At 46.8% G+C, this 25,250-nt stretch overlaps 1 protein-coding gene across 4 annotated transcripts in view; it reads right to left on the bottom strand.

Moving 5' to 3' along the window:
- Positions 1–25,250, bottom strand: part of VPS35L (VPS35 endosomal protein sorting factor like) — a 118,919-nt gene that overhangs the window by 81,875 nt on the left and 11,794 nt on the right. For all 4 annotated transcript variants that reach the window (XM_039255889.1, XM_039255891.1, XM_039255892.1 and 1 more), the window contains exons 4-9: positions 24,543–24,665; positions 21,927–21,951; positions 18,979–19,052; positions 15,600–15,728; positions 8,789–8,873; positions 2,350–2,409 (exon numbers count right to left, since the gene is read on the bottom strand). In XM_039255889.1, the coding sequence (XP_039111820.1) occupies positions 2,350–2,409; positions 8,789–8,873; positions 15,600–15,728; positions 18,979–19,052; positions 21,927–21,951; positions 24,543–24,665 (496 nt within the window). The remainder of the gene's footprint in view (positions 1–2,349; positions 2,410–8,788; positions 8,874–15,599; positions 15,729–18,978; positions 19,053–21,926; positions 21,952–24,542; positions 24,666–25,250) is intronic.

The following is a 25,250-nucleotide window of genomic DNA, read 5'->3' as shown; positions in this document are numbered from 1 at the left end:
ACCATAGAAAGTAGTAGAGTGTGTACTGAAAAGCATTTTATTTTTTTTAATGTTTATTTTTGAGAGAGAGCATGAGTGGAGGAGGGGCAAAGAGAGAAGGAGACAAAGGACCCAAAGTAGGCTCCGTGCTGAGGGCGGAGAGCCCAATGTGGGACTGGAATTCACAAACCATGGGATCATGACCTGAGCCAAAGTGGGACGCTTAATGGACTGAGCCACCCCAGCATCCCTACCAAAAAGCATTTTTTAAAATACTGCTGTAGGGGCGCTGGGCTGGCTCAGTCAATAGAGCATGCGACTCTTCATCTCACGGTCGTGAGTCTGAGCCCCACGATGGGTACAGAGATTACTCAAAAATAAAATCTTAAGGAGCGCCTGGAGGGCTCTGTCGGTTAAGTGTCCCACTTCGGCTCAGGTCATGATCTCGCAGTTCCTGATTTCCAGCCTCCCCTGCTCATGCTCTGTCTCTTAAAAATAAAATGTTAAAAAAAATTTTTTTTAATAAAATCTTTGTAAAATAAATTTTTAAAGTTCATTTTTGAGAGAGAGAGAGTAAGTGCAAGCAGGGGCTGGACAGAGAGAGAGAGGAGACACAGAATCCAAAGCAGGCTCCAGGCTCTGAGCTGCCAGCATAGAGCCCGACGTGAGGCTCGAACCCATGAACCATGAGATCGTGACTTTAGCTGAAGTCGGACGCTTAAATGAATGAGCCACCCAGGTGACCCTAGTGTATTTTTTTTTTTAATGTTTATTTATTTATTCTCAGGGAAAGAGAGGCAGAGAGAGAATCCCAAGCAGGCTCGGAGCTGTCAGCACAGAGCCCAATGCAGGGCCTGATCTCACAAACTGTGATATCATGACCTGAGCCAAAATCCAGAGTCAGTAGCTTAACCAAGTCTGAGCCACTCAGACGTCCCCAAGTATATTTTAATACTTAACACACAGCATGCCTCAGTTTGGACTGGCCAGGTCTCGAGGGCCCCGTATGACCAGAGGCCACCACATGGGACAGCGCAGCTCCAGTGTAAGAGCAAGGCTCCCACCAGCAGGCAGCAGGGCCCCGTACAATCCCTCGCTCTTCCCTGTGGGTTCCATCATCTGACACCAGAGGACTCTTAGGACCCTGATGGTCTGTTCTTTCTGACAAATAACTGTATTAAACCGTTTTAAAATAACAGATACGGGGCGCCTGGGTGGCTTAGTCGGTTGAGCGTATGACTTTCGCTCAGTTCATGGTCTCGCGGTTCGTGGGTTCGAGCCCCGCGTCAGGCTCTGTGCTGACTGCCAGCTCAGAGCCTGGAGCCTGTTTCAGAGTCTGTGACTCCCTCTCTCTCTGACCCTCCCCTGCTCGCGCTGTCTCTCTCTCTCTTTCCTAGAAATAAATAAAAATATTAAAAAAAAAAAATAACAGATACACAGACAGATGAAAGAAAGAGTAAGTGAACAGGTCAGTCATGGGTTCCTGTCACTACTGCCATCGCCTGGCCGAGAGCAGGCAGAGTGGGAGCAAGTGGTTGTTGGAACCTGTACGGATGAGAACCTTTCCTTATAGCAGCTCTAGAAGCTTGAAAGGAGGGATGAGGGGGAAGAGGAGCTGCTGAGAGCTCCATGTTGCCAGACATCATTTATGTGACAAGAGAGGTTCATACCCAAGTTGTCCCATTATAACCTCCTGAGAATTTTAAATGGATCGGCAATAAACTTAATGCAAACGTCACTTAAGCACTGATTGCAGATCCAAAGTATCTGTAATTATTGATTTATTTGACATTGTTCTTTAATATATATAAAGTTGGTTTCTGCAATTTGCTTTCGGGAAAAGTTATGTAGGAAAAAATGCCAAGCAACAAAGGAATTTAAGTTGCTGTACACGTTCAGCTGAGTGGCTCAGTCAGTTAGTGCCCGACTCTTGATTTCAGCTCAGGTCATGATCTCACAGTTCATGGGATCAAGCCCTGCTTCAGACTCTGCACTGATAACACAGAGCCTGCTTGGGATTCTCTCTCCCCTCTCTCTCTGCCCCTACCCCACATGCATGAGCTAGCACACTCTTTCTCTCTCTCTCAAAATAGATAAGCATTAAAAAAAAATTTAGCTGAATCTAGATGTAATACCTTTTCAGTCTCATACTTTCAAATTACTTCCCAAAATTCTTAGCTGCGTCATTAGAAAATCTTCTAGTGTTTTTAGAAAACTGAGATGGTCAGAAATCTGTAGACGTGTTTCTTTTACTTTTAACACACTAACAAAAGAAATCTTATACAGAGTCCAAAAAATCCTGGCTTGATATAAGCCTTCTAATCACAACTCCCTGGCAGAATGAGACAGGCAGAGGAGCTACGACATTACCTGGTAAGACACTGCGGTTATCCACACACATGGAGAAGATGCGCTCGTACACGAGCTTTCCTGGGGAGAGAAGGAAGGACATTTGGGGTCAGCATCACACTCTGCGGGAGCAAACACTAAATAAACGTCCGTTAATTAGGGACAGAGATGGCACCACCCAGAGCACTTCCATTCGTGATACTATGCTGCCACCTAGTGGGACAAATGATAAACCATGTTTCTTTTTGTTTTTAATAAAATGAGGGAACTTTGTACTTTCGGAGATGCAGGAAAGTAATCCTTCTTCCCTCAGAGATGGAAACGCAGGGCCAAAGGGACCTTAGGCACCTCCATTCACTCAACAGAGAACAGTCCAGGTTTTATTTCTAAGGCAGAGGCTGCAAATGGGCAGCCAGGGATCTGTTCTGTTTGGCTCAAAACACACAAAGTGATTTAACACTTTTTTTAACTAGTGGCCAACAGGTAAAAACTTTCATTTACAGGAAAAACCTGATTTTCTGCTTCTTCACAAACGATCTACCAGAAACGGCCCACATCCCTATAGGATAAAGATGAGTGAAAACAGATTAGCAGCTGGCCCTTCAAATGGTGTACATACTACCCAGTACATACTATCCACCACTCTGTGCCTCTCAGCAACTGCCTGCTTCACTCATTTATGTGATCTGCCTGGTGCCCGGCAGCATTGAAATCTGACATTCAACTAGCAAGTGCTACGAGGATAGAAATCTGTGTCTGTTTTGTTCACGGAAACATCCCCAGGACTTAGATCAGTGCCTGGCATACCGTTGAGGCTCCGTTTTTGTTAGAGGCATAAATGAACATATTTCAGGTGACGTGGGTCACAGGTCTGCTGTGACTATTCAAATCTGCTGTTGTCACTCAAAAGGGATCATAGACAATGTGCAAACGGATGTGGCTGTGTTCCAATAATAACAAAAACAAGTGGGCAGGGTAGACTTGGTCTACAAGCCACCCCCTAGTCTAGCACTAAAAGCTTCATTTATTTGTGTATTTTAGAAAATGCTATACACATCCAAGGAATAAAAATCACACTTCTATTCATTTCCTGGTGACTCCCAAATCACCTTTAATGTCCAACGTATTTCCCCTGACTCCGTGTGTTTGTTTTTTTACCCCCTTCCCCATAACCCCATCATTCAGGGCACCAAAGAACCACACATCCTGCCCATACACAGAAACAGAGGAAGTTCTAAGAACATGAAATCCGGTGACTTCACCAAGAAATTCCACAGACTAGGATGAAGGTCAGGAAGCCGCCCAAACGAAGAGAAGCCCTCTAGGTTGGTCTCACGGTGTGGACTACTTACATTACCGTCACATAAACACTTGTTGAAAACGCACATTCCTGAGGCCCACTTCAGAGCTAGTGAAATATAGTATTGCAGGGAATAAGACTAGGATTGTGAATTTTGGATAACCTTGCTAGGGAATTCTTATACACACTCAAGTGTGAGAACCATGGATGTAGGCAAGCATGTGAGTCTCTGAGCTAAGACTCGCCTTGGGTATGGGAATCTCTGAAAGCAGGGACAAGCCTCCCTCGTCCCTCTAAACCAGTGGTCTCCAGCCTTGGCTAAACTCTCAAACCACCTGACATGTCTAAAAATGGACTGGTGTGTGTCTGTCCTCAGAGGTTCTGATAAAAATGGTCTGTTGGGGCGCCTGGGTGGCTCAGTCAGTTAATAAGTGTCTGACTTCGGCTCAGGTCATGATCTCACAGTCTGTGGGTTCAAAGCCTGTGTCAGGCTCTGTGCTGACAGCTCAGAGCCTGGAGTCTGCTTCGGATTCGGTGTCTCCTCTCTCTCTCTGCCCCTCCCCCATTCATGCTCTGGGTCTCTCTTAAAGATAAACAAACCTTAAAAAAAAAAAAGGTCTGGGGTGGACCTTGAACACTGTGGGTGTTTGTGAAACTCCCCAGGTGTGTAACCAAGGAGGAAAACCACCCCTCTACATCATCAGTACAACTGAGAAGCTCCCAGGAAGCCTCAGGGAACAAACCCCTATACTCAAAGCCACCTGCCTTTTTCCTGCCTTTTATGAGCACAAAACACCATCACTCTCTCCACAAAAAGCTTGCCATGCCTCTGAAACCACAAACAATTTTTATATTTCACATTCGTACGCTAAGGGGCCTCTAACTACTAAATCATTTTTGGCCAAGAGAGTTTCGTGAATATTTTTGTCTTTTGTGAGGTTAGCTGACGCCAGTCTTAAGAAATAATACCCAAGCCTAGATTGATTTCCTTTCTTGACTCACGATCTTCTCAATCAGTAACACTAGGACAGTGAGAGCCACTAACATTTTCTGAGCATTTACTCTATACCGAGTACCGTTCAAAGTTGTCTATGCTGGTCCTGGCAGGCAAGCTCTTAGAAGGGGAAAAACATTATGTGCCTCCTATGCCTTCTCTTAATTCTCTTCCTCAAACCCCCCCACACACACAGACAGGGTCTATTATATGCCCATTTTACAGATGGAAAAAACAAGGCTCAGGTGCACATGACTCTGGAAGAGGAGACGCAGGCATGAGACATGGGCAGATAGATTTCAGAGCCCAACTCTGTGCTTGGCGCTGCCAGTGAAATCCCACCCAAAGTGCAGCATGTGCCTCCTCGCCGCAGATGCTTAGGGCCGTGTCGAATATCCCTGCCCAGCAAGATGCTCCAGCCTTCTGCCGGCTGTGTCACTCACCGAGCACCTCCCCACGGAGCAGTGTTAGGACGATGCTCGTCAGTGGGTCTCAGCACTCTGATCTCCCGCCCCTTTCGCAGAAGGTGAAAACTGCCCCTGATGTTGTGCCCACGGCACAACAGAGTCTCCTTCAGCACCTGCGGACACAGACTGCCTCCCAGGCCTGAGGAGTATCATTCCTAACAGATCCTGACAAGGGCCCCATTGGGAACACGGTTTGGAAGTGGAGGAGGGAGAATGGTGTTGAAAGCCGGTACCTCGTTTGAATGCTTGCTTTTAAAAGGGAAAAGCTTTCCCCGGATTCAAAATGTAAATAAGGCTGTGCAAGGTACTGAGGGAAGGTGCTCTCTGGCCCATCTCTGTCCAGCCTCACTGCCCAGGCCACCCTGTGAGACTCCCACCTTCATCAGTTTCTTGGACATCCTTCTAACATTTCTCCAGGCAAACACAAGTGAATGTGAGCGAGGTTTCTACGGTCTCCTTTCTTACACAACACAGAACACACTCTTTCCTGCATCTTGACTTTTTCTCGTGATGACACATATACCCTGGAGATCCCTCCGCAGCGGAAAATGGAGCACGCCCTCCCTCCTTCTTACGGGCTTCCTATGCTCCAGCATACAGATGGACCGTCATTTATTTAACTGGTCCCCTACTGATGGCCGCCTGGGTTGTTGCCCGGGCTTTGCTATCACAAATGGGATGGAGTCGCAGAGGTGAGGTTGCTGGGTCAAACGTATACACATTTGTAATTTTCACAGAGAGTAAAATATCCCCTGTGAGCCAAGTTCAAGAGAAATAAAACAGGTCTCTGAGCGCAGAGAGAACTCACAGTCCCGGCTCGGCTGCTCACTCCCCTTGCGACCGTAGGCAAGCTGTGCCTCACGCCCCTCATCTGTGAAATGGGGTGAACTACAGACCCCGCCTCACACGCTGTGATGAAAAGGACATGATTTATGATCTCTAAAGCACCCAGCATGGAGTCAGGCCCAAGGACATTACTTGTTGAGGCTGATCACTGCTATTATCAACTCTCAGCCCAGCTAATTTCTGGGATGCGGCAAGGAGCACAGACATCTGCCCTGTATCTGGGGCTTGCCAAGGCAGGAGACCGGGCGCTGCCGGCGGAGGCTGGCAAAGTGGCTGTGCAGAATTCCCACAAGGTTAATGTCGGATCCAGCTGGGCTTGCAGGTTAGACAGCGGTCTGCTGGTGTCCCCGAGCGAGTATCGCTCGGATGCTGACCCATGCATAAGTAACTTGCAAGAGGCAGGCGAGGGAAACCAGAAGGCCCGCGTGTTAACTCACCATGAGAGCCAGACACAACCACCGACTCTCTCCCTGACTGACGCCCCGCTCCTGAAGGCAGGCTGTGTATGAGGACAAGTCAAGGCCCAAAGGCAGTATGACTTGGCATCTCTTCTGAGAGCCTAACTCCCCCAACCATTCTGAAAATCCATTCATTCTCGCCGTCTCCACGCCTCCTGGGCCTCACACCTCAAGTGCCGCAATGGCCTCCTAACCAGGCTCCCGGCCCCACCTCCGCCCTACAGTCTAGTCTCAACAGCCATTAGAACAAATCCCATCACAGGGCACCTGGGTGACTCAGTCAGTTAAGTATCCGACTTCGACTCAGGTCATGATCTCATGGCTCATGAGTTTGAGCCTCGCGTCAGGCTCTGTGTTGTGAGCACAGCTTCAGATCTTCTGTCTCCCTCTCCCTCTGCCCTTCCCCCATTCTCTCTTAAAAATATACAAACCATAAAAAACAAACAAATAAATCACATCATGTTGTTTCTCTGCTTAACAACCCCCAGTGGTTCCTCATGTCTTCAGGGTCAAAGCCCAAGTTCTTCCAATGACCTACAAGGCCCACCCATGATCTCTGGCCCATTCAGCTCCCATGCCACCACCTGGCTTCTCCGTTCTCCAAGCCTGTCAGTCATACTCCCACCCCAGGGCCTTAGCACAAGCTGTCCCTAGGCCTAATATGGCTGTATCCCTTTCTCACCCAGAGGGCATGTAGCCCATCTTTCCTCTCCCTCAAGTACTTGCTCAAATAGCAACTCCTCAGCGGGGCCTCCTGTGACCACCCTACTTAAAACTGCAGTCTCCATCACCCCTCACCCACCTTCCCTCCACTCCCCTCACCCTGCTCTATTTTGTTTTTTCTCTCCAGAGGGCTGATCATCAGCTAACACATAATTGAGTTTAATGTTTTGCAAACCCCCTTCTACAGGAACATAAGCCCACAAAGGTGAGGATTTTTATCTCTTATCGCTGACACATCCTTTGTCCTCAGCAGAGCTCTTGGGCCACCTGACCCTGACCCGTCACTGCCCCACCAGGCCATCACTTCTTGTAGTCCGTTAGTTCCCACCCTGCTTTCTTCTGGGAATAGCATCACCTTTCTGCTTTTGGATGACCTGGATCATCTGCATACTCATCCCCCAGAGACCATGAACGACTCTGAAATGGACCCGTGATCCAAACAGGCCAGGGAGATGGAATTCTGGGACATTTTGTTGAATGACTGGAAGCAGCTCTTTCCTCGTTCTGGGACTACTAGCAAAAGAACTGACACAACTAAGAACACCTTGCAGAGTGAGAATGAGGTGAACCCCAGGGAAAGTACTAGAAAATGCCAACACGTTGTTTGAGTTCCTGAATCCAGAAACTACCCCTGGACTTGGCAGCCTAAGACAATAAATACCCCTTCTTCCCAAGACTAACAGGAGTCAGATTTTCTATCATTTGTTCTAGCTGATACACTCAGCTCCCAGGCTCCTGTGAAGAAAACAGGGGGGTTTTGCTGGCCATTTTGTCTTCTGACACATTAGACCTTCCTATGGGTAACAGATGAGACTTGCTGGTTGGGAGTCCACGGCTCCCTCCTTGGTAAGATAGCAAACGTCTCTGTTCTGATCCACTAGGTGTTCAGGTCTCAGAGGGTGATTCCATCCGCTAGTTTTCACGGGTACCTCGCTGCTGAACATCACATACAGCCTCGAGAGCTGCATGGTTTCGTGTCCCGGCCACTGAGAACCACCAAGGAGCACAAAGGTCCCTGCTTCTCCAGAGGGGCTTCAGGTTCTTCTCCTCAGTCTAGATCATTCTGTCTGAGGTGGGAGCATGGGATGAGGGGCAGCCGTGATGCTACAGGAAAGCTCACAAGAGCCTCAGTAGTCATCTGGGCAGGAGAGCGCTGTGGCTTGAACTAAGGTCTTCTTAGCGAAGACAGATAAAAATAGACAAACTAAAAGGGATTCAGGATGCTGAAGCACCTGGTGATGGATTTGACACAGGGCACAGGGGAAGAGAGTCTCGCATCTCCAGCTTGGGCAACAGGGCACAGAGTGCTGCCGTTCCCCAGGAAAGAAACCCACTGGGGGTGCCGGGCAGAGAAGCCAAGCCCAGTTCTGACGAAGGCAGTCCAGACGCCGTGATATGGGAAGGGATGGGAGCTGGTTCAGGCAGGAAGGGTGCTCCCCAGCTCCTCCTGGCTTCACTCACTGGCTCCTCCAGCAGATGAGAAGTTTATAAAACATGAAATTTAAGATTCTTTCCAGCACCGTTGTTAATGAGCAGAAGGGAAGAGTGGTTTGGCCTCCCTCACGTTCTACCCAACTACTTAATCGTCAACAGAAATTCAAGCACTGCTACCACCCAGCCTTCCGACAAAACAGTCTTTCCTAGATCTAAGATGAACAGGACTGGCACTTACCAAATGTGTCAAGTATGTCGGTGATAAGGACAAATTTGCTTGGGTAGAACTGAATAACACTTGTGTCCGAAAGCAGCTTTGAACACTAAAAAAAAAAAAGAGAGAGAGAGAAAAGGAAAGTCACTCTGTCATATCTGACGTGGTTGGAACGCTCCAGGCCTGGAAAATTAATTTCTATAAACAAGTGCAGGTGCTTACCATGTGCCAGGCCCCATGCTAGACCCTGGAGATGTAACGATAAACAAAATCACTGTCCTTCTGACCAAGGGGGCCCAGACACTGCTCACTACAAAGCCTCTTACGGAAAGACACCATCACTTCCCTCCACAAAAGCCACAGGACTGAGAAATCTTATCCAGAAGGGTCTTTGCTTATCCCCTGAACTACAGTCAGCATCAAAGTCACCAAGGGAAGTTAAGGACACCACTCCCAACAGTGTCCTCACATAGCACCCCATCTTTGTTCCAAATGCTTTTCAGCATGGCTTCCTCTGGTTTATTTGATGACAGTCTTGATTCTCAAACAGTCTTTTCTATGAAATGTTCCTATGAAATGTTTCTATGAGATGTAAGTACATCTCCAAGCCTTCTTAAACTATCATCTGTTGTTTTTTAATTGAAGTATAGTTGACACACAACATATACTAGTTTCAAGTGTACAATATATAAAGATATTGGGCTGTGCTCACTGCAAGTGTAGCCACCACGTGTCACCGTAAAACAGTACCACTGACTACGTTCTCCGTGCTATACCTTCATCCCGGTAACATCTATTTATCCTCACTACCAAACTTCCCTCTAGAAGCAGAGATGACAAGCTTCAAAGTGCACGTTTCTCTGTAACTGTGATATTCAACACTGGGGACATTTGGCTTTGCAGGGAGTTGCTCAATCCCTGTGCTATATCACTCACACTGGAGGGACATCGACACACACAGAGCTTTTAATGGAAGACTGCAGCCATGCAAGGTGGCCCTCAACTCCCCAGATTAAGTCATCTTTTATGATCAAAAACATCTATTTCTTCTTTGGGCACCTGGGTGCTTCAGTTGGTAAGTGTCCGACTTTGGCTCAGGTCATGATCTCCCAGTTTGTGGGTTTGGGCCTTGCACTGGACTCAGCGCTGGCAATGCAGAGTCTGTTTAGGATTTTCTTTCTCTCTCTACCTCTATGTCCTTCCCCCACTCTCTCTCTTAAAAAAAAAACCAAACAACTATTTCTTCTTTGAAGAACTAAATTTAATGCCCAGAAATCATTACAAATTCACAAGTCCACACAAACAACTAAATAACCTTGCCGTAGTCCATCACTCCAACCCTTGACCCTCAGATACAAATATGTCGCTTAAAAACAAAAGATGTTTGGGGTCCCTGGGTGGCTCAGTCGGTTAAGTGCTTGATTCGACTCAGATCATGATCTCACAGTTCAGGAGTTCAAGCCCCACACTGGACTCTGTGCTGACAGCTCAGAGCCTGGAACCTGCTTCAGATTCTGTGTCTCCCTCTCTCTCTGCCCCTCCCCTGCTCACACTGTATCTCTTTCTCAAAATAAATAGTAAACATTAAAAAAAAAAAAAGATACTTATTTGGAAAGAATCCTTTTAATACGCATTTCTGATGTGCAGAGAATGGAAATAGTGTGTCACCTATCAAAAGGTGGGTGGACATGGGTTTTCAGCTTGGCGTGGTCACTCAATTTCTAAATTGTTAAATTCGCCACGTTTTCTCCTCAGCATTAGAGCCTAAAAATACACATGGGGTCTAATGTGTGAAACATCCTCTTATTTAACAGCCCAAATATTATGGGGGGCGGGAGGGCAGAAGGGTGAGGGATGTAAGGTGTTAGAACGACAGTGTTGACACCAAACGTGGCATGTGGATGTTCGTAGAACTCGATTTCCTGATGCCTCACTTGGCGTTTGTCTCACGCCCTTTAGGAAAGCTCCAGCTTAAACCTCAGCCCCACGGGAGTTCAGAGCTTGGCAAAAGCAAACAATTCTGAATCCTAGAGACCGTTTAGGATACACAGGCCTTGGTTGCTACGGGTGTGACCTCTCCCCAGTTCCCACCCAGAGCCCCTCAGAGAGGAGTTGCGCCCAGTGGTGAGGTGGGAAGACACAATTCAAACAGAAGATTTCAAAGTAAACACAGCTGGCGCTTCCCAACATCTGCGTGTGGCGTGCTCTCCCAAGCTGGTGTCACGGAACATCCATTTTTCACAAGGGAATAGGAGGCAGAATTTCTTCGATCCACCATTCAAGTCATAATAAGGTCATAAATTGAAGTCCCTCACCACCTCTGCCTTTAAAGCACTAGTTTGAAGATTTCAGTTTTTCTAGCTTTGGTGCAGTTTCCTAAATGAAAATGAGGCAGCCCAAGGAGTTAAAAATACAGAGTCTCTGCTCCGTGTGAAACCTACCGGTCAAAACTTCCCGCCGAGACACTAGGGAATCGGTATTTTTTGACAAGGGCTCCAGGTGACCGCTGCCCCAGAACCCAAGACGCACTGAGGTCGTGAGAGCCACAATTGGCAGGGAACTTTGCTAACTAAGATCCTACAGCCTGTATGTTCTCAGCTTCGGAATCATCTGGGAGCTTTTAAAAATAATGGCACCTGGGTCCCCATCTCAGGGATTCTAATTAAGCTGGCCTGGGGGGCAGCTCAAACTCAGGACCTCCGTGAAGCCCCTAAGTGATTCCAATGTGCAGCCGAGGTGGAAAACCACTGAGGCAGACGTTTCCTGAACAACTGACTGATAAATTACTTAGCCTACAGTACTTGCTATGGAACTTATCAGCACTGCTGGAAAAGAACTTAAAGGGTGTTTTCCATTTGTTTCCAATTAGTAACTTTCTACAAAGACACTAGCAGTTTCTGTCTAAAATTCAGTTAGGATTCATATATATAAATATATATACTGAATAATCAAAACCAAAAGGATATAGTTAAAGATAACTGATGGCTGAATACTAAGAAAGGAAGATAAATCAAAGGAAGCAAGCAAACAGACTAATTAATCAGATGACAATTACTCCTGAGAATACATGGGGAAAAATCCTAAAAATCAGCAAGAAAAACACAAACAGCAAAATAGAGAAATGAGCAAGAGGAATCAACAAAAGTTACTTTCCAGAGAAGGACACCCGCGTGGCCAATAAACATGTGCAAAGATATGCAGTCTTCTTATAATCAGGGAATTGCACATTAAAACCACAATACAATATGATTTTATTATTATCTCCTAAATTGGAAAAATTAAAATAGAAAGCCTGCTCACACCAAATGTTGGCAGGATGCTCAACAACACAGACTCCCATAACCCCACCGCTGCTACCAGGGTGTGCTGGCACAGCTATGCTGGAAAAGAGCTCGGCGTTGTCTGGTACAGCCAAAGAGGCACACACACCCGGGACCCACCCTCCGGTATGGGCCCTCATCCCCAGAGGCCAGCAGACGTGTCCAAGAGCACAGCGACACTGCTCCTAACAATGAGAAAAGGGAAAAACCAGACACCCATCAAAGCATGACATATATTTTAGGCATCAGTACACTCATTGCTGTTAGGTTGGCAAATCTCTCTAATTGATCTACAAGATCAACACAATCCCTACCAAAATCCCAGAAGGTTTTTTCTTGGGGAGGGGGGCAAGGGGTAGAAATTGACAGGTTGATCCAAAAAAAAAAAAAAAAAAAAAAAAAAAAAAAAAAATCACATGAAATGCAAAGGACCCAGGATGGCCAAAACAAATTTGGTGGGATGGAGGGGGGGTGGGGGGGAAATGACAGTTACAAGACTTAATCTAACCAGTTTCAAAAATTACCATAAAGCTACAGTAGTCGAGACATTGAGGTAATGGTGTAAGGTCTTACCCAGATACATGGAGCTGATTCAAGAGTCCAGAAATAAACCCTTCCATTTACAGTTGGGTGACTGACAGCCTTTTCAATGAATGTTGCCGAGGCAACCAGATACATGCATGCAAAACAAATAAATCTAAGGGTGCCTGGGTGGCTCAGTCACCTGAGCGTCTGACTCTGGCTCAGGTCATGATCTCATGGTTCATGAGTTCGAGCCTTGCCTTGGGCTCTGTGCTGACAGTTCAGAGCCTAGAGGCTGCTTCAGATTCTGGGTCTCCTCCTCTCACTGCCCCTCCCTTCTCAAAAATAAATGCTCAAATTTTTTTAAAAAGTCTAGACCCTCATACTATACACAAAACCACTTCAAAATGGGCCATAAACCTAGATATAGGAGCTAAAACTATGAAGCTTCTAGAACAAAACATAGGAAATAATTCTCACCACCTTGAATTAGACTAAGAGTTATTAGCTATTAATTCCAAAAGCATGAGTCAAAAAAGAGATTTCTGATAAATGTGATTTCATTAAAACTGTAAACTCCTCCAGTTCAAGACACCAGTGTGAAAATGAAGACACGGCATAGAGTAGGAGCCAATACTTGAAGATCAGGCACTTTGGTAGGAACTTGAATCAAGAATACATAAAGATTATAACTCAACAAGAACATAACCTGATTTTTAAAAGGGGCAAGTCTTATCATATAGATGTTTCACCAACAATAGAAACGGCCAGTGGGCATATGAAGAGGCTTAACTTCATTAGTCCACAGGGATTTCAAATTAAAGCCACAAATGAGATACCATTTTAGACCCACTAGGGTGGCTACGATCAAAGTAACAGTAACACGAGTGTTGGACAAGTCGTAGAGGAATTGGAACCCACACACCAAGCTGGTGGGGATGCAAATGGAACAGCCATTTGGAAAGCAGGCTGGCCACTTCTCAAAAAGTTAAACATACCCTTACCGTAAGACTCAGCAATCCTACCCCTAGGAATCTACTCAAGAGAGATCAAAGCACTGGCCCCTGCAAAGACTTCTCTACAAATGTTCATCATAGCGTCATTCATAATAGCCAGAGTAGACATGACCTGTGTCCATCAACTTGTTAACAGGGAAGTAAAAATGTGATCATTCAAGGGGCATCTGGGTGGCTCAGCCGGTTAAGCGTCCGAGTTCGGCTGAAGTTATGATCTCATGGTTTGTGGGTTTGAGCCCCGCATCAGGCTCTGTGCTGACAGCTCAGAGGCTGGAGCCTGCTTCTGATCTATGCCTCCCTCTTTCTCTGCCCCTCCCTCACTCATGCTCTCTAGGTGTCTCCCAAAAATAAATAAATGTTAAATTTTTTTTTTTTAAAAAAAGGTCATCCATACAATGGACTACTACTTAGCAATACAACAGCACAGACAAACCTCAAAAAACATTATGCTAAGTGGAAGAATCCAGAGATGAAAGATTATATCATGAATGATCCCTATACATGAAATGTCTACAAAAGGCAGATTTATAGCCAGAAAGCAGATCAGTGGGTTTTCCTGGGGCTTGAGGTGACAGGGTCTGAGGGCCAACAGACTTGAGGGATTTAGGGGGAGGAGGTATGAAAATGCTCTAAAACTGAATTGTGTAAATAGCTAAGTAACTCTTATTAAAAATCACTGCAACTACATTTCAGGAAGACTACCACACAACACAATACTTTACCACAGAGCAAATAAGGTGAACTGGGCTCATTTCTCTATACCTGTCCCTTGACTCTCTTTTTTTGGTTAAAAAAGTTGTCTTTAAAGTACAACAGTTACTATTAACCAGATGTGGAGTTAATGAAACACTTTCATGATTATTTTCTTTAGAGAAGACATGAATCAGATCTTCTCCAGATGTAAGACTCTTGGAAGTCAAGTTCTCTACACTCCAATCCTCTATGGGGAGATGTGGCCAATAAAAGTATCTTGAGGCAACGCTTGTTATGGGTATTTTCTTACTTGAGCCACTCAGCAAGCAACTCCCATCACGTGCACCCAGGATGAGAAGACTCTTCTTTGGGAATATTTACTCGAAAACTAACAACACTGACTGCAGGGAAAGAAGCCCAGGTTTGCCTGTCTTGAAACACACACACACGCAAAGTATCATCTTTAAAGATTTCCAGCACTCAGTGTAAAGACACAAAAACTCTACTATCCCTCTCTCCAAATAAACAGGGGAGAAAACAAATGTCACATAGCCATGATGTGTTTTTCTTTTTTAACACTGCCATGATGTTGAACAACAGGGTTGTCCATTTGAACTAAAATGGCTGTTCAGAAATTCTTAATGAATTCTGCTCTGAAATATAACGCACACATTAGTCCTTTTACAGTGTGTTTCTGAGCCTGTCTTACCAAGACAGGATGATCTGAACGGTCAAGAAACAGAGCAAGCTATTTTCCTTACAGAATTTGATCTGATGATCCAAGAGTTGTCATGGATCAACAAAGTCATCAACAAAGCATTCAGCAAACATATGTCTCCTAACACTGTTAACTTGTTTTGTCACATGATTATGTAAAATGAGCCAGAAATGCACATATCAGGGACATGCCACTATTAATACCGAAGGTATAAAGGAAATCTGACCAAGGAAACACAAGATAGTTGGTCAATCTTTAGTCTGTACAAATTGTAAATGTGTCGGCAGATGTACCAGGGCCAATGAACTACATAAGCAGGCGGAATCATTAATTCTGTAATCCAAGCCGAATGTCCTGGAATTGTGCAGTGTACAACCTGTGCAGGTGTACACAATAAAAGACAGATCCATGGTCATGGCTTTTCACAGGAAGTTATGTGAAAATGGAACAGATGGGAAAAAAAAGGTAAGACCCTGAAGGCAGTCCTCTGAAAAACCCTAATTATCTATAAAGGAGTTTTACATAGGAAATTCTGGGGGAAGAAAAGAAAAATCACTAGACCTGACCTGGATGACTATTTTTAGAGCCTTCACTTTCTGGTCCGAGGCCCAGGCGTCCTTCAAAGACTGGTTGAGCTCCTCTATGCGGTTCACATAATCCTGTTGAGTTAAGTTCAACAGCTCCTTCTGGGATCCCTGTGGGCAGAAAGCAGGAAGGTGTAGGCACAAAAGGAAAAACATTACTTGGCCACCAATCCCATGAACAGTAATACTGAGTACTGGCTGAGTGTCGGTCTCTAAGTTTTCCTCATACCCCCCAGGACTGATAGTTTTGTCTTGTGACTGCAGAGGCTCTCTGAGTTTTCCACAAAGATGGACAGAGCGCAGGCACTGAGCCGGGCCTTGGAGCAAGTCAGAGCTAAGTCAATGCCCCACTCACCCACTAACTAGCCATGTGATTCTGGGAGAGGTGCTTCCTTCCGGCACCTCATCTATACCAGGTACAACAGGATCCACCGCCTTATTCAACAAATACTCACTGGAACCTACTGTGGACCAGACATGGGCCACCATATGCTGGAGATACAAAGATGAACAAAAAGACATTATTTCTGTGCTAACGGAGCTTAATGTGCAAAGGATGAGATAGATATTAATAAAAACTGAGGTAAAGGCTCCAGAGGAAACAATTCTATGCAGAGCTATAGTATAGCTCACTGAATCTGAGGTGCCGATTATAAAAAGCACAATTGTTTGCGTACCACTAACGAAGAAATAAATGCCAATCACAAACATGCATCAATTGAGAGACACAACTTAATTTCAAGGATATTCAAATGTGGGGGAAAGGCCTTCTCTTGGAACAGAAGAAATTATGGTAACAAACGAATGGCCTCTAGACGGGTGTCAAGAATGGTTTCCTGGAGGAAGTGATGCTGGAGACAAACACTCCGTAGTGTACAGGTATCATCGGACAATGCGAAATTGGAGAGCAGGGGCTTTACCTAGACCCGGGAGAGTGCCTCAGGACAGAGAGCCGGCCACATCAAAAAGCCGCGGCAGGACCTGGGTGGCTCAGGCAGTTGAGTGTCTAACTCTTGATTTTTTTTATTCAGGTCATGATCCCAGGGTTGTGGGATTGAGCCCCACATTGGGGTCTGTGCTGACAGGGTGGAGTCTGCTTGGAATTCTCTCCCGCTCTCTCTGTGCTCCTCCCCAACTCATGCACCTGCACATTCTCTCTCTGCCAAAATAAACAAACATTTAAAAAAAAAAAAACCACTACGGTATTAAAAAACAAAAGACAAAAAAGATCTGGGAGAAGATCATCCCAGGGATGAAATAAAAATTAACATAAAGACTTAGCATAGCCTTTGGCATGTGGCACCTGGTCATTAATCCTCAGCTACTGTTAAGATGCTATTTACAAAGTTCACAGGAGTGAGCGTCACGCTAACCCACATGAGACCAGGAACCAAATTCTCTTTTCTATCAGTCTTCGCTGGAATCCAAAGGGAAAAACTCTCTACTAAACAAATACGCGTAGAACGTTCATGAAATTTGGACTGATCCCAACTGGTCACTTAAACTGCAAGACAGGGTTCTCCTTATCCCTCTGTACTAGGAGGAGCCCCGTGACCTATCTGGGTGAATGGGCCATGAGCACAGCAGCACGTGTCCCTTCTGGGCTGAGGCAGTGAAAAGCGACCCTTTTTTGGCTCTGCTGTGATGAGCCTGGAAGCTATCTGTTGTGACGACAGCATCACAAGACGGTGGTGTGTCTGTCACGGTCACTGGAGGAGTAATGTGAGGAAGAAATAAACTTGTGTTACATTAAGCCATGGAGTTATGGAGGTTCACTTGTTATGGCAGCATAACCTAGCCTTGCCCTGACCAATAAACGTGTGCCTAGAAGCCATGGGGCAGCCATCTGCTGCTATGAGTGGGGAGAAGCAAGAAAATCCATCTGCAGGGGAGAAAACAGAGAACCAGAGTCAGCTACAAGAGGCTGCACAGAACAGAAAGGGGCAGAGGGCAGCCGGGAGGTGTCTGGGTGATTCTTCAGCTCTTGGTTCCAGGCTGCTGTGCCCTTGGGTTCAGGGTAATGGCCCTCCTATCCTTCATCAGAGTCCCCATTTGCAACTTAAACCAGCCCAAGTGACATTCGGATTGAAGAGCTTTGGTTAAAATGCTCAGCAATTCCATTCGTACGCACCAAGGTTGGCTGAGGACGTGCAGATCCGGGCTCCCGGGCACCTGAATTCAAATCGTGTCCTTTCTGAACTAGGAAGGAAGATGGTGGACTCACAGACTTTGCTGGGCACCCAACAGCTCTGGTCTCAGAGCTGGAAGGACCCTGAACCGAGGGCCAAGATACGGGACACAGCAACGGCAACGGCCATCACATGGGCCTTTGGTGATTTCAAAGCATCACCATTTGGCCCACACATCTATGTTCTTCATCGCCATGTTATAGTCAGGGAAGCAGATATAGGGAAGGGGAACGCCCAAGGCACTCTGCTAATAAGCAGTGAAGCTACAGCCTCTAGACTCGGGTTAAGCTGGTGGTGACACCAAGTAACATGTGCAGAGCGCACACCACGTGCTGGCTGTTGGTCTAAGCACTTCATATATGTTAACTTACAATCCTAAGAGGCAGGTACTATGCAGCATCCCCATTCTACAGGGAAGTAAACAGAGGTACAAAGCTGTTAAGCACCTTGTCCCAAATCACAGAAAGTGTCAAATGGTAGAGCTGAGATTCAAACGCAGAGTCTGGTCGGGCTCCGGAATCTGTGTTACTCATGATGTTATGCTGTCTCTCTAAACGTTATTCCAGAGGATGCAAACCCACTGGCCTCTGGGGGCCAGGCTAGTAGTGTCCGTGAGTGACTCTGGACAAGGAGGACTGTGTAACCCGGACAGCGCACGCCCTGGTTAAATGCAGGAAGGCGGACTCAAAATTATCAGGTGGAATTTAAAGAAAAAAAAAAAAAGCTGATTTATATGTGAAACTTACCCATTTTTAAGAGTTGGCAAATGAGTCATGTTTTTTAAAAGCATATATTTTTTTTGAAAGACCCTGGGGGCCACAGCAAGCCAGCAGAGCAGCCATGTGCAGCCTCTGCACAAGGTATGATCTTGATCCCATGCGAGGTGGCTTCCCTGGGAGACGGCTCCCGCTGGCCTTTACGTTAGATGCTGTCGACCCAGGTTTGCTCAGGCATCACAGTGACAGGACGCCTTCCGAAAACCAGCCCAAGGCAGCTCCTGTGAGTGCAACCCACTGCACGACTGGTACCTTTCCTCGATCAGCTGGTGCCTTGGGAGGAACGAGCACAATGGGTGGCTTGGGAACTAATCAAAGAGCAGTCACCATGACGAACCTCACTTGCAGAAGGCGCACAAGCCCTTCCTCCCTGCGTTCAGCAAATGACTTGCTCACCTCCTCAAAGTCATCCAGCTCCTCCAGCCTGGTCCGGACCTTCTCCGACATGGCGGACGTGACGGTCCCTTTCCCTAAACAGAATGGATTCATGTCACACAAGTGGCTTTCTCAGACACCAATGCTCCCCAGGGAAGGCATCTTTCACTCTACACTTTCATCCTGAATAAAGAGGCTAGGGAGCAATTTCATTACAGACAACTCCAGGATTTTGAAAACAACGTCCTTACACAACCAAAGTTCCACTAGAAACGTTTTTGCTTAAAAGCAAAATGGGCCAGGTGGGTGGGCCAGCCTCCATGGTTCCCTTCCATTTGGTATTACAAACATTTCCCTGCATCACTCACTTGCTGAAGAAAAGCAGTTCAGAAAAGGACGCCAAAAACCCATCATGTAATTGTTTTCCACCAACAAAAGGCCCTCTCAGGCTCGAGCTCAGGGCAGGGCTATCGCACTCTGATAACAACCGTGTCCCTGTCTGCCCAGCTCCAGGGCTTCAAAGCCCACTCTTCAGCAAACAGGGCTGGCTACGCCTCCTCCCAGCACCTGTCAGAGATGAAGGGACGGAGGGCGTGGGCCAGCTGGCTCTCCAGGGCCTCTCATCTCACAACCCTGTCCCCATCTGAAAGGGGCTTCTGTTCTAGCTCTGAGGTCCCCTGCTCCCACCCACCCAACTCACTCTCAGGAATGAAAGTTTGTTCTTTTAAGGCACCAGCTTCTTAGATCTGGTGTGAACTCACAGATGTGTCTGGGAGCAGCTGAGAACAAGGTACAGTTACTTAATTACTAAAAAAAACAACTACTTAAGTTTCCCAGTACTATGTTTGTTTGTTTGACCTCATTTCCTCTTTCCTTATTTTGAAATAAGTACAGAAAGTGCACATTTGTACATTTTAACAGATCATCATAAACCTTTGTAGCCACCACCTGGCTCATACACTGTCTTACTTCTTTCATTCATCATTATCTCTAGTTCATGAATTTTACCCATGTTGGTGCACAGAACTGTCTCCCTATTTGTTACTTTCTACTGTGTAAATACGGCACAATGTATTTCTTATTCTACTGTTGATGGGTGCTGGGGTTGTTTCCTGCTGCTTACATTTCTTCACGGCAGCACTTCTCAAACTTTTACAGGAATCACCTCAAGGTAAGTTAACATGCACAGACTGATTTTTAGTAGGTCTGGCAGGGCCTGAGACTCTGCCTTACTAATGCGGCTGGCCCTTGAACCATGCTTTAAGAAAAACATGGGGGTGTCTAGGTGGCTCAGTCACTTGAGGATCTGACTTTGGCTCAGGTAATGATCTCACAGTTCAGGAGTTCAAGCTCCACGTCAGGCTCTGTGCGGACAGCTCAGAGCCTGGAGCCTGCTTCAGATTCTGTGACTCCCTCTCTTTCCGCCCCTCCCCCACCCATATTCCGTCTGTCTCAAAAAAAATTTTTTTTTAAATGCATAGATTTGGGTAGAGTTGGAAAAACAGTTTTGTAAAGGGCAAGATATCAATATTTTAGGTTCATCGGGTGCCTGCATGGCTCAGTCAGTTAAGCACCAGACTCTGGACATCGGCTCAGGTCATGATCTCACAATTCATCAGACTGAGTCCCATGTCGGGCTCTGTGCTTACAGCACAGAGCCTGCCTGGGATTCTCTTTCTCCATCTCTCTCTGACCCTCCCCCACTTACTCACACTCATGCTCACGGTCTCTCAAAATAAATAAACATTTATAAACTAAATACATAAACTTCATAAACATTTTAGGTTTGTCAGTCACATGGTCTCTGTCACAACTCAACTCTGCCATTACAGCACAATAGCAGCCACAGACAATATGTAAACAAACTGGCATGAGTATGTTCCAGTAAAACATTATTTCCAAACTTAAATAGGGGACCAGATCTGCCCTCCAAGACATAGTTTGCTAATTTCTGATCTGGAGTATATCCTAGTAGTAGAACTGCTGGGTCAAAGGGTTGGCCCAACTTCAATTTTAACAGATAACACCAAAGTGCTTTACACACTGGTTTTATCACTTTATATCCCATGGGCAGCCTGAGCATTCCTGTTGCTCTACATTCTCACTAGCAAGCAATCTTGTCCATCTTTCTCATCTCTACGCAAGAGTGGGATTTACTTTTTCCACAGTTTGGGGTCAAAGTTACGGCCATGCCAAGGTGCTCCCAGTCTCTTGATTACGCAGCTGCTGCCCCCAACTGCAGGGAATGGGGAGAGTCTCAGCTGACACACTTGTGATTTGCACATAAACCACGCTATGCTCGCCTGCACCTGGTGGTAGCTGAGCTGCATCAGTTACTTCAGAGTCGCCTGGGAGCTTCAAACAAACAAACAAACAAACAAACAAAAAAAGCCCCAATTCCTGGGTCCCATTCCTCAAGAAAAATTCAACAAGTGGGGTGGGACCCAGGGGCCTGTATTTCTCTACAAGTTGCCCAGATGACCGTGCTGCACAGGCTAGTTTGAGGCCCGCGGGTCGAGAGCTTCTGACTGTGTGTCCGGGTGGAAGACACTGAGCGCTGCCATATTGCCACGTTCAGGGACCGGTGGCCGGTAAGACTGTGGCTCCCACCCCCATCCTGTCTGCCTTCTCCCAAAGGACAGGAGAGGACTTAAAGCGAAATGAAGGATCCCTAAAGAGGAGAATTTTAACCATTCCACAGCTGCTGGGAAGGGCACTCGGAGTGGACACAACTGTTCTGGCTAAAATCAAACTGAGCTCATGTTTTACTTTTTAGCTTCTTTGGTCTTTTTTCCTCCATTCATTACATGAATATGTATTTCGATTCTGCTAAATGTGTACACAATCTAGGAAGTAACAGCTTCAGTGGAATTCAACACCAGATTGGATAGCACAAACTTCTTTCCTTTGTAAAATGATACTAAGGGTAACAGAATTCCCCATCAAGAGTAACAACAAAAAAAACTCACCTTTTTCAGATCCCATAAACAGATTCTGCAGAGACAAACAACAATTTGTTAGAATTTTTAAAAACTTAATCGTTCCTGTGACCAAAAAAACCTTGTAAGACAATGGTTCAAGTAACACTAAGGCAACATGACCCGTTATTTTCCAGCAAAGCTGTTTACTTACCCAAGTGAAAAACAAGTATTTCATCAAAGGAGGTAAACACAGCTCACTAGAAACTACTGAAGGTTGGCAGAGAAGGACAAATACCATATGTTTGCACGTATAGGAGGATTAGGAGGAACTTGACGGAGGACCAAGGGGGAGAAGAAGGGCGGAAATGGTGGGGGAAAGGGAGAGAGGCAAATCATGAGAGACTCCTGAATGCTGACAAAAACTGAGGACTGATGGATGTGGGGGGGAGGGGGAGATGGGCATGAAGGAGGGCACTTTGGGGATGAGCACTGAGTGTTATGTAGAAACTAATTTGACAATAAACTATTTGTAAAAAAAAAAAGAAAAGAGAAAAAAAAAAAGAGAAAAAAAAAAAAAGAAACTACTGAAGGTTCAAATTTCTACTTGGTTCACGACACTCAAAGCGAGCTGACAATGGCGTTGAGGACGACGGCATGGGGAGGTAGCAGTCAGCTCCCTCTAAATCAGGGCTTCACAGCCTGGGCACTACCGACACGACGCGCAGGGAAACGCGGTTGCGGGGGACGGTCCTGTGCACTGGAGGCTGTTAGCTGCTCTCCACCCACTCGATGCCAGCAACGCCTCCACAGTCCGACAACCAAAAATGCCTCCAGACATTGCCCGTGTCCGCTGGGGGGGGAAGATTACTCCTGGCTGGAAAAATCACTGCTCTAAACTAACTCCGTGCATTCAGAAAATCAGAACCAAACTGCTGGCCCAGGAAACTCTGCCTGCACGCAGTTCACCTAGTGAGAGAGGTGAGCGGGGAGGAGAGGCACCACCGCAGAGCCTTCCTGGTTGCCCACTGAGTGCACCCCCCCAACTCACAGCCCCAATTTCTGATGGGCACACGTGTCCCATTTCCCAGTGTTTCTTCCCCCTGCGTATGGCTCATGATGACCTTCACGACAAACGTGGCTGAGTGTGTGGAGGGGATGCTGGGAGGGGGTCCTCATATGAGCGAGGGTGCATCCCACTTTCCCTTTTCCTCCTCCAACAACTTGGACGTGAGGTGACCCTGAACACAGCGGGGCAGCAGGACAAGAAGAGCCCAACCCCTAATGACCCTGGAGCTGCCACACCAGCCCTGAGCCACCCTCCTCTGGACTTCCTCTCAGTGCCAAGAGAGGCCAGTCACCATGGCACATGTCATCACGTCATCAATGAGGGCTTCGGTCAGAGGCTCCTGGGTCCCGTCCTCAGTAACCCAGGCTTTTCCCCTGCTCTCCGCGGTCGGCTCGGCTCAGAGCCTTCCATTGCGTGAGCGACCTGCCCCACACAGGGTCGGCCTCGTCTCCAGGCACAAGCCAACAATGTCACCCCCTAGTGAACTCGCAGCCGTGGGAGGAAACTGGAGCCACGGCAAGAAGTAAACCTTCTTCGGGGCGTCAGGCTCCTCACTTCTCGACTCAAACCTCCCCAGAGCCAGGGCTCCCCCGGTCCAGTTCTTCTCTGAACTGTGCCAGATCCCGGATTCTAAACACATTTTTTTTTGATAAGCCACTCAGCAAATTTGCTCCCAACTAACACGGACACGATGAGGGAAACTTGCAGAGGCCAGGAGTTGGGGCAACATTAACTGTGATATTGTGACTTATAAGCAATTACGTATTAGGTCTTGACCCTGTTCCTGGTACAGAATCTCCTACCCTGCTTGGAATTTCCTAAGTACTCCTAAGAGTGCTAAAGGAGGCTGTGTTAAGTTAATCAAGCGACTTCTGGACCCACCTAAGGATGGAGACTGGCTTCCAGGGGAAGAAAACATTTGACTGAAGGGTTGGAACTTTCAGAGCCAAACCTGACCTCCAGGGAGGGGAAAGGGAGCTGGAGACTGAATCAATCACCAATGGCCAATGATTTAATCAATCATATCTATTTAATAGCCATAAGAGCCTTACAAAAAGGAGTGGGTTTGGAGAGCTTCCTGACTGGTGAGCCAGAACACACCCGCATGCCATCGACAGGACCCCAAACCCCATGGGGACAGGCCTTCTGCTTGGAACCTTGCTCTCCGTCTCTCTTCAAGTGGATCTTGATTTGCAGCCTTTAATATCCTTGTAGTCTCGTGAGTAAACAGGTTTCCTGAGTTCTGTGAGCCACTTAGCAAATTAACTGAACCCAAGGAGGGGGTCATGGGAGTCTGACGCACAGCCAGACGGTCAGAAGCACAGGTGACAACATGAACTCACAACGGGCGTGTGAGGTGGGAGAGAAGGTGGAGCGACTAGGCACCTCACCCGTGGCAATGGACGCGAGCTCCGGGGATCTGCGTGTCTGAACTGAGTTGAGGTGCAAGACACCCAGCTGGTGTCAGAGAATTGTTTGAGGGGCGGGGGGTGGGGAGGAGATCCTATACATGCGACTGGGGGCAGAATCATAACAACCAAAAGACGTCCCTACCAGATCCGAAGCTGGCCCGGGGAGCAGAGTGCGCTGGTACTCACGATAGAGAGCTTTTCTGTGGTCGTGTAGCGGGCAAGGATTTCTCCTCGTTTGCTGGCCCAGGGCTCAAAGTCCGATCCTACGACCGAGTTCTCATCTCTGTCTCGTCTCTTTCTAGAGCTGTCCTATGGAAAGGCCAGACAGGGTCTCAGCAGCAGTATCCTTTTCATCTTTCAAAACAAAGTACAGGGGCGCCTGGGTGGCTCAGTCGGTTAAGTGTCCCACTTCAGCTCAGGTCATGATCTCACGATTCAGGAGTTTGAGCCCTGTGTTGGGCTCTGTGCTGACAGCTCCGAGCCGGGAGCCTGCTTCCTATTCTGTCTGTCTCCCTCTCTCTGCCCATCCCCCTCTGCCTCCTGCTCCCCAAAAATAAAAATTTTAAAAATTTAAAAAATAACCCACAAAGTATAGGGAGGGGCACCTGGGTGGCTTAGTTGGTTAAACATCTGACTCTTCATCTCAGCTCAGGTCATGATCTCATGGTTCGGGAGTTCAAGCCCTGCATCAGGCTCCGCAGAGCCTGCTTCAGATTCTGTGTCTCCCTCTCTCTCTCCCTCCCCTGTTTACGCCCTGTCTCGGTCTCTCAAAAAAGAACAAACATTAAAAAAACTGTTTTTTTGGGGGGCGCCTGGGTGGCTTAGTCGGTTAAGCGTCCGACTTTCGCTTAGGTCATGATCTCGCGGTTCGTGGGTTCGAGCCCCGCGTCGGGC

The sequence above is a fragment of the Hyaena hyaena genome, unplaced genomic scaffold (assembly GCF_003009895.1).
Source record: "Hyaena hyaena isolate Hyena2069 unplaced genomic scaffold, ASM300989v1 scaffold_550, whole genome shotgun sequence".
NCBI lineage: Eukaryota > Metazoa > Chordata > Mammalia > Carnivora > Hyaenidae > Hyaena > Hyaena hyaena.
This window is presented reverse-complemented; position numbering and strand designations above follow the sequence as displayed.